This window comes from Myotis brandtii, unplaced genomic scaffold (genome assembly GCF_000412655.1).
Source record: "Myotis brandtii unplaced genomic scaffold, ASM41265v1 scaffold456, whole genome shotgun sequence".
Taxonomy (NCBI): Eukaryota; Metazoa; Chordata; class Mammalia; order Chiroptera; family Vespertilionidae; genus Myotis; species Myotis brandtii.
The window spans coordinates 2,809,297-2,818,271 of NW_005367431.1; the positions used below are offsets into that span (position 1 = coordinate 2,809,297).

Below are 8,975 nucleotides of genomic sequence, written 5' to 3' on the forward strand. Positions count from 1 at the left end.
CTTCCAGGAGCAGTGGGGCTGGGAGGGGTGGGGGTGGGGTGGGGTGCGGAGGGGGCCCCGGGGCTGGGTAAAGGCGGCTCTAGCTGTGTGTGGAGCCCCGTGTATGTACATAGTAGGGAGCAGCTTCAGGTGTGTCTGAGGGAGGCAACTTCACATGTATCTGGGAACCCCAGGTACCGGTATAAGCAAAGGAAGGGGACTCTGGGTGAATGTCAGGGAGGCTCTAGGTGTGTGTTGTGTGTTTGTGGAAACTCCCGGTGTGCAGGGGGGGTTTAGGGATCCAGGTGAGTGTATGTGTGGGGAGAGGCACAGTAGTGAGGAAGGGGGGCTGCAGCTCGCATTCAAGGAGTTGCTTCCCTCCCACTCCCAGGTAAAGGAGCTCGAGGCTTTGGGCGGGGAGCCCTGCTCCGAATGAACATCTGGCCAGCTGTCCGCGGGACCTGCAAACAGCTGAAGCTCTGCGAGCATTGTGTGGAGGAGGACAGAGCGCACAACCTCTCCGGCTGCGTGTGGGAGCAATGTCGGCCCGAGGAGCCAGGTATGGAGTGTAGCCCTCCCCGAGGTGAGTGCCCAGTTCTGAACCCCAGGGCCTTGGCCCCTCTCCCACCTCTCCCCTGCACCCTCTCCCACCAGGACACTGTGTGGACCAAGCTGAAGTGATCCCGGAAGGTTGCTCTGTCTACAACCACTCCGAGTCGTGTCCAGGTAGGGGGCTCCCACTGAGTCGTGTCCAGGTAGGGGGTTCCCACTGAGTTGTGTCCAGGTAGGGGGCTCCCACTGGCCTAGGCCAAACCACACCTCTCCCCTGCACTCTCTCCCACCAGGACACTGTGTGGACCAAGCTGAGGTGATCCCGGAAGGTTGCTCTGTCTACAACCACTCCGAGTCGTGTCCAGGTAGGGGGCTCCCACTGGCCTAGGCCAAACTGGGGGGTGGAGGAGGCTGAGGTGCCCCAGCCAGAGCCTGCGCTCCAGGAGAAGTCCATCTCTCAGGGAGCGGACCATGCCTACCAGCACCTGGGTCCAGTTTCCGTTCTGCCTTCAGCTCACAGAGAACTCCTTCCCTCTCTGGCCTGTTTCCTCGTCTGTAAACTGGTACAGATGGAGGATACAGGGCAGGTGTGTGGAGCCGGAGGGGGGAGGGTAGCTCTTCTCATCTAAAGCACAGTGAGGACTTGGGAAGTTCAGAAGCGAACAGGGGAGGGCTTTCTGGAAGAGTAGCATGAGATGACCCTGAAAGGTCGAGATGGAGAGAGGGCACATTGGTGGAAGGAACCGCATGAACTGAGGCTTGGGAGTGTGTTGGGTGGATTTGGACCTGGGACAGAGGACCTGGTCTGAGTCAGAAGCCCAGCTGTTGGCCCGGCCTGGGGTCTTGACGGGAGTCAGGAGATGGGAGAGCTGGGTTTTTATGGATTCCCTGTCTCTTTAGCTGCCCACCACCACCCCACCTATGAACCGAAGACAATCACAACAGGTAGGTACTACCGAGGGGAGCTGGGCAGTGGCAGGACTAGAGGTGCAGGGAAAGGCAGAGCTGGGCTCAGGCACTGACAGGCTTTGTGACCTCAGACCTGTGACTTCTCCCTCAAGCCTGTTTCCACGTCTGTAAAATTGGTTGGGAACCACCTTACATTGTTGCTGTGAGGATCTTATGAAAGGTGTGTTGCCCCTAGTTCAGTGTCTGATGGAAGGAAGGCGATAAGCAATGGTGGTTCCAATCCCTTCCCCCCAGCACCACTTCTGAGAATCAGGGTGACCCCCTCAGGGACCTGCGCTTGGTGCTGAGGGTGTATGGCTCAGTTTGCCAGTGAGATGTCCACTGTGACCACCCACTGGTCCAGAGAGGGTCACGAAGCAGATCCCCAGCAGAACAGAGGCAAGAACCCCACCCCTGGGCCCCCACTGCCCCTCGGAACCTGGAGTTCAGCAGGCTTGGCAGGGCTGGCTGAAGAGGCTCTTGGTTAATTAAAGCCAGAAACGTGATCTCGGGGGCTGAATTATTGATGGTCATCTCCCTCCAGCTCGGCCCCAGATCAGTCTTGTGCAGCTCATTTCTTCCCTCTTCTCTCCTCGTCCCCCACAAAGGGCTCCCTGAGCTGCGGCTGGGACCACCTTTGCCCTTCATATTCTCAGACCTCCTAACACAAGCCACCCCCTCTGGGGAGTGGGCCAGCTCCCCGCGGGGCCCCTGTCCACTACCCCAGAATGATCTCCCACCACCAGCCCTGCCCTGCCCTGGGCACCAGGCCCAGGGCCTGAAATCAAATCCCTATTGAGAGTGGATGGCGAACGTGGCACAGCTGGGAGCCACCCAGGCTCCGTCTGACAACCATGGTCCCTGCGGTGGGGCTGGGGAAGGGTCAGGGGACACTGTGTACGTTTGGATTATGTCCTAACTGTGAGGAGACTCTAGGCAGGTCTGGCCCTCAGAACCTGGCTTCTCCCTCTGACACACATCACCTAGTCTCCATGTATCCACTCCGTGTGGGAGACCAGGGTGTGGACCTCCCCCTCTCCCTCTGCTCCCTCCCTTTCTAAGTTAGGGTTCTGACATGGGGTAGCTCCATGTCAGAAGTCCTGAGAGGGGGCCATATCATCTGTCCCTGGACTTTGAACCCCGAGATCCAAGGTCAATAGGGACCTGGATGTCTGAGTCCTGGGTCCATCCTCATCCCCTTGGGCCAGTGTGGGAGGGGAGTCTGGAAGGGAGCTCCGTTGCCATCTGGCCCATGTGGTCAGGAGGCTGAGGGTGTGAAGAGCATCCAGACACAGAGCAGCTCAGGAGCAGAGCCAGGGCTGGAGCCAAGGCCCTGTCCCCCCAACTGCCTGCTGCTCCGGCCCCCAGAGTGAGGACTGGGGCCTCCAGGTGGGGGTGACTGGGGCAGGCCTGGGGTCCTGTCCTCGGTGGCCCGCTGTGACCTCCGCCCTGCAGGGAGCCCTCCTGTCCCCGAAGCCCACAGCCCTGGCTTTGACGGGGCCAGCTTCGTCGGAGGCATGGTGCTGGTGCTGAGCCTGCAGGCGGTGGCCTTCTTCGTCGTGCGCTTCTTCAAGGCCAAGGACAGCACCTACCAGACACTGTGAGTACCTGACCGCCAGCCAGCGGGAGCCGGCTCACTCCCCCACCCCGCTCCTGTCCCTGTAAGTGACAGTGTGCTGTCTTCCCTAAGGGCAGTGACTCCCTCCCAGGGTCCCCCATGTGAGTCACACCCCTCGCCTCCCTCCCGTGTGGGGTTCTCTCTGCCAGGTATGGACTCAGCCTGGGCCTGGTTCTGAGAGCCCAGCTGAGCCCACTTGTCTTGCTCCCTCATGCTGCCAGCAGGGAGGAGAACCAGTAGGTGACAGCCCAGGCGCCACTCGGCCTGCAGCTCTGCGGCCTTGGCAGGACCTTGGCTGTGTGTGCGGTTTGGTTTTCCTCTGCGCAGGGGAGCTGCTCAGAGACCCCCGTGTGCCGTGTGTGCTGTGGGCGGGTCACTGCAGCCTCCATCAAAGTGTTTGCTCTCCCAGCTGCTGCCTGCTCTCGGGGGTGGGGTGGGGGGGGCCTCAGCCCGGCTGAGGCAGGGCCCCCGCCGAGTGCCCTCTCTGTCTGGCCTCTGCAGAATCTGACCCCCTTCAGGCCTGGATTCCACACTGAGGGGAAGGAGGACGAAGAGGCGGCCCTCTGGGGGGCACTGGGGGGAACTGGGGATGGGAAGAACTTTGGCCACCAATTTCTGGCCCCGGAAGGCACCGAGCAGTCTCTTTGTCAATACCTGGGCCTGGTACCTGCAGCTGAGAGCATCCGTCAGCCGCCTCCTGCCTCATCGGTCAGCCCTGTGGGCCCCTCCGGTCCCTGCTTGGCACTGGGCCTGTGCCCGCCTCTTCCCACCGACCTGGCCTGGGCACTGCCCCAAATAAAGGAACTCGTTCCAGCTGTGCTTTGTGTCCGTGTCTTGCCCTGTGTGTGGGTTGGATGGGGGAATGCCACTATCCCTTCCTTAGTGGGAATTCAGCCTCGGACAGTTGCTGTCACTTGGAAAATATTTCCATCTGTCATACGTGTTAACCCCTCCCCGACCCTTTACAGATAAGAGTACAGCGACTCAGAGAGGTAAGTGTACCTGCTCCAGGTCACACGTGGGATGGGGCAGGGCTGGGCTGGAATCCAGGTTTTTCTAGCTCCCGGTGAGCAGAACTTCAGAACTCCCTGCAGAGCATCTTCCAGGCTCTCAGCCAAGGTGGAGGCACCCCGTAACTCTCAACAGCCACTTCCTCACTCAGGCCCTGCTGGGAGGCCCCCCCATGCCCTCCCCCCCACAATCCCTGGGTCCAGAAGTCTTCCCTGACTAATAGCATCTCCCAGTGTGGGGCGCATGCTGGAAGCCAGGCATGTGGCTGAGAGTCTGATCCGTAATCCCAGGACTGTCCTAGGAAGCGGGGAGTTCAGCCTGTGGAACCTGACTGCTCTGTGTGAACGGGAGCACGTTATTTCATAGCTCTGGGCCTCAGTTTCCTCATCTGTCAAGAGGGATAACAACAGTATCCATCGCAGTGGGACTGGGGAAGGTTCAGAGCAGGCGCAGGTCCCCATCTGCTTCATGCCAGCGCACCCACCCACCCTGCCAGCGGCACAGCCTGCAGCCAAGCCTTCTGCACCTCTTCTCCGGGTCTCCGCTGCCGCAGGATGTCCACGGGGAGTTCTGGCTGCTCCTGGCCTCACAGAGGGCTCACTGCCTACACACCACGCCATCAACACAAAGCAGTCCACGCACACTTCCACCCGCGCCCCCACCCTCTCAGACAGCCTCCCCTTGAACCTCCAGCCACTTGGATCTCTACCTCTTGTTACACGGCCTGTCTTCCTGCTCCAAGCCTTTGCACATGCAGTTTCTCCTGCCTGAATCACCCTCCCGGCTTCTCCCTTCTCCAACCAGCACTTAAGAACTGACAGGGCCCTAACCGGTTTGGCTCAGTGGATAGAGCGTCGGCCTGCGGACTGAAAGGTCCCAGGTTCGATTCCGGTCAAGGGCATGTACCTTGGTTGCGGGCACATCCCCAGTAGGAGGTGTGCAGGAAGCAGCTGATCGATGTTTCTAACTCTCTATCCCTTTCCTCTCCTCTCTGTAAAAAATCAATAAAATGTATTTAAAAAAAAAAAAAGAGCTGGCAGGGACCATGCCCATTCTCTCTGGGAGGGAGGAAATGCCCCGCCTCCTGCTGGCTCTCCGCGCAGTTAAGAAAATTCACTCATTGAATGTTTTCTTTTTCTAAAGTAGTAAATGCCAGTAAGGAACAAAAGGACTATACAGAAGTTTATATAAAGAGTGAGAATTGCCCTGGCCAGTGTTGCTTAGTGGTTAGAGTGTCGGCCCACGCAACAAAGGGTCGTGGGTTTGATTCCCGGTCACGGGCAGGTACCGGGGTTGCAGGCTGGATCCTTGGCTGGTCTGGGCGAGTGCAGGAGGCAACCAATTGATGTCTCCCTCACATTGATGTCTCTTTCTCTCTCTCTCTCTCTCCCCACCCCCTCTCCTTTCCCACTCTCTCTAAAATCAATGGAAGCCCTGGCTGGTTTAGCTCAGTGGAAAGAGCATAGGCCGTGCACCGAACGGTCTCAGGTTCGATTCCCTGTCAAGGGCACGTACCTGGTTTGCAGATTTGAGCTCTGAACCTCCCCCCAACAGTGGCATGTGTGGGAGGCAACCAATGGATGTGTCTCTCTCAGATCGATGTTTCTCTCCCTCTTTCTCTCCTCCCTCCCTTCTACTCTCTCTAAAAATCAATGGGAAAAAATATCCTCAGGTGAGGATTAACAACAACAACAAAACAAGCGAGCCTTGCCCTAACCGGTTTGGCTCAGTGGATAGCGTCGGCCTGCGGACTCAAGGGTCCCAGGTTTGATTCCGGTCAAGGGCATGTACCTTGGTTGCAGGCACATCCCCAGTAGGAGTGTGCAGGAGGCAGCTGATCAATGTTTCTCTCTCATCGATGTTTCTAACTCTCTATCCTTCTCCCTTCCTCTCTGTAAAAAATCAATAAAATATATTTAAAAAAAAAAAAAAGAAAGAGTGAGCCTTAGCCGGTTTGGCTCAGAGGATAGAGCGCTGGCCTAAGGGTCCCAGGTTTGATTCCGGTCAAGGGCATGTACCCTGGTTGCAGGCTCCTCACTCGCCCGGGCCCTGGTCGGGGCTCATGCAGGAGGCAACCAATCAATGTGTTTCTCTCACATCGATGTTTCTCTCTGTCTTTCCCTCTCTCTTCCACTCTCTAAAAATCAATGGAAAAACATCCTTGGGTGAGGATTTAAAAAAAAAAAAAAGAATGAGAATCGCTGTCCCACTGGTCTCACTCCCCAGAAGTAACCATGGTTCGCATACGCTTCAGACCTTTTCCTGTGAATTCACAACATTTAGCTTCTTTAATACACAGTGGGACTGTGCTATCCGAGTACATATTGTTCTGCAACTTTGCCCCATTCATTATCCATCAGATTTGCCTTATGACTTGTCCACATGGTGATAGCTTATTGGCCTGCATCCTATCAGTGTCAGTGGGTCATTTCCACATTGGCTATCACTAGCATAAACAGCATCGTGATAAACAGGCTCGTCACAGATCTTGGCACACCAGTGGGAGCGTTTGGGGAGCACAGATTTCCAGAACTGGAACTTAGGGTTCCTCAGAGCATCCACGTCACAGACCCATCCTGCCTGGAAATTCGGCCTCCCCTTTCCTGAAGCCCCATTGTACTTCAGCCCGCCCCACCCCCACAAGTTCTGGGTCTAGCATAGAGGAAGCCCTCAGGGAGGGTTTGATGAATGAATGAATGATGAATGAATGAATGAATGAGATTCCCCTCACATCCCCTACCACTTGTGGTCCCTCTCCAGCTCAGACCTCACTCCTCACATCTGGATCATGGCTGTTGCCTCCTTGCTGCCTGGGCCGCCCATGCAATTGGTCTATATTAGCAGCTGTTTCCTAGGCCCAGCCAGGGGCTCCCCAAGGGACTTGAGGGTGGGCATGAAGTCACTTTGCTAAGGGTCCCTCTCTCTGGTGGAGGGCATGGGACTTGGGCAAAATCGCTGGGGCCCTGGGCATATAAGTGCCAGAGAGACCACAAGTCATGTCCTGTCCCTGGGCCTCAGTTTCTCCTTGCTTATTCCTTCATGTAACCAATATTTGTTGAACACCTGCTTTGTACCAGGCCTAAAACCCAGGGCCAGTAATAATGACTATGACTGTGTGAGGATCAGAGGCGACATACAAACTGTGCCCAGGGGGACAGGTGGAGTGCAGCAGCTGCCGATAAGTGGTAGCAGGGTCACTAGCACTGCTGACAGGATCGGGGAATGATTCCTAGTGAAGGTGACCTTAGGGCTGGAACTTCACGCACAGGCGGGGCTTCACAGTGGAGGCAAAGAGAAGGGCATGCCAGATGGAAGGCTCAGAACGAGCTGAGGTTCAAAGGCGGAGAGTCCCCTGTGAATGCAAAGGTCTGGAGAGAGATGGCCCGGGAGCCCTGGCGGCCAGGATCAGAAGCTGGACTCCACCCCAGGTGAACGGGGCAGGGATAAGGCTCATTCTCTTTGGGGCCCAGGGAGGAAATGCCCCACCTCCTGTCGGTTCCAACCTGGGTGGAGTGTCCGTGGGGAAAGACAATGGGCGGAAGTCTTCCTCCGTGTTCTGCCACCAGCCTGGCCCCTTATAAACTGGCATCCTCTCTCGAGGGCACACCAGTGGCAGAGCAAGATGGGCCTCCTGCGGACTCCACTGTCCCTTTTGCTCCTCCTGCTCAGGGAGCCTGCCTGCCTGAGGACTGAGGACCACCCCCGCTGTCCAGGTAGGGTCCTAGGCTTCACTAGCCTCAAGAGCAGGTGGCAGTTTGACAACCTGGGCTCTGCAAATAGATGCAAAGAGTGCAGAGCTTGGAAAGCTCTTGGAGGCAAGTATCCCGGCAGCTAGAATCTGGGAGATGGAAAGGGGACCGCAGAGAGGCCTGGGAGAGAGAGACATGCCCACTCCCCCATGACCACTCTGTGCCCACCCGGCCCCGCATCTCCCTGCAGAACCCAGGGAACTGGAAGCCAGCAAAATTGTCCTCCTGCCCAGCTGTCCTGGAGCCCCAGGGAGTCCTGGGGAGAAAGGAGCTCCAGGCCCTCAAGGTGAGCGATACCAGCGAGCGGGCGGGGACCTGGGGGGAGCTGGGAGGCTGGCGGCAGTGCAGCAATAACTGCTAAGAGGCCACGATGAAAGGACCAGGAACTTGCTGTATGCCGGGCTCCAGGCGGGGCGCCCAGTGTCCAAGGTCAACTCTATGAGGTGGGTGGAGAGTTCCCCCCATTTTACTGAGGGGAAAGTGAGGCCCCAAGAGCATAAGGCCTTTGTCCACAGTTACAGCCAGTGGAGGGTGCAGCTGGGATTGGACTTCTGGCTGCAAATCCCTGCTGCTCCGGCCCTGGGTATGGAGTGGGACTTACAGCATCTCTGTCTCTGGATTTCAGGGCAGCCTGGACCACCGGGCAAGATGGGCCCCAAGGGTGAGCCAGGTGAGTGTGTGGGACCCGGGCCTCTTCTTCCTTTGCTCTGTCCCTCAGGTAGAGAGGGAGAGTGCTCTGCGGGGCTGCTGCTCAGCCATCGGCTGTGACTGCCCTCCCGCAGGGGGAGGAAGGCTGAGAGGAGTGGGCAAGGTTAGAAGGGCCTGGGCACCCTCCCCTCTGGTGGCTGGCGGGCATCCCCTCGGGGGTACTCAGACTTTAGAGCCAACACCCGGTCTTTCCGTGGGACAGGAGATCCAGCGAACCTGCTCCGGTGCCAGGAGGGTGAGGCAGCTTCCAGGAGCCGGGGACTTGGAACCAGGCGGTGCTGGGGTGTTGGTGGACCACCAGGCGTGGGCCAGCCCTAGAGCCCCTGTCAGGGGCCTGAAGGAGCAGAGCAGGCTCCTGAGGGTCCACACTGAGCCTCTGACGTTGCCCATGGGTGGGGGTGGGGCATAAC

At 57.9% G+C, this 8,975-nt stretch overlaps 2 protein-coding genes across 2 annotated transcripts in view; both read left to right on the forward strand.

Annotated features, from left to right (window-relative positions):
• The window catches only part of CD164L2 (CD164 sialomucin-like 2), a 19,814-nt gene extending 15,904 nt beyond the window's left edge, over window positions 1-3,910 (forward strand). Inside the window, exons 3-7 of the mRNA XM_005875130.2 lie at window positions 371-538; window positions 825-896; window positions 1,432-1,476; window positions 2,935-3,079; window positions 3,599-3,910. Of these exons, the coding sequence (XP_005875192.1) occupies window positions 412-538; window positions 825-896; window positions 1,432-1,476; window positions 2,935-3,079; window positions 3,599-3,605 (396 nt within the window). The 5' untranslated portion in view covers window positions 371-411 and the 3' untranslated portion in view covers window positions 3,606-3,910. The remainder of the gene's footprint in view (window positions 1-370; window positions 539-824; window positions 897-1,431; window positions 1,477-2,934; window positions 3,080-3,598) is intronic.
• Window positions 3,911-7,692: 3,782 nt separating this feature from the next.
• The window catches only part of FCN3 (ficolin (collagen/fibrinogen domain containing) 3), a 4,737-nt gene continuing 3,454 nt past the window's right edge, over window positions 7,693-8,975 (forward strand). Inside the window, exons 1-4 of the mRNA XM_005875132.2 lie at window positions 7,693-7,821; window positions 8,048-8,143; window positions 8,483-8,527; window positions 8,768-8,800. Coding sequence (XP_005875194.1) covers window positions 7,731-7,821; window positions 8,048-8,143; window positions 8,483-8,527; window positions 8,768-8,800 — 265 coding nt within the window. The 5' untranslated portion in view covers window positions 7,693-7,730. The remainder of the gene's footprint in view (window positions 7,822-8,047; window positions 8,144-8,482; window positions 8,528-8,767; window positions 8,801-8,975) is intronic.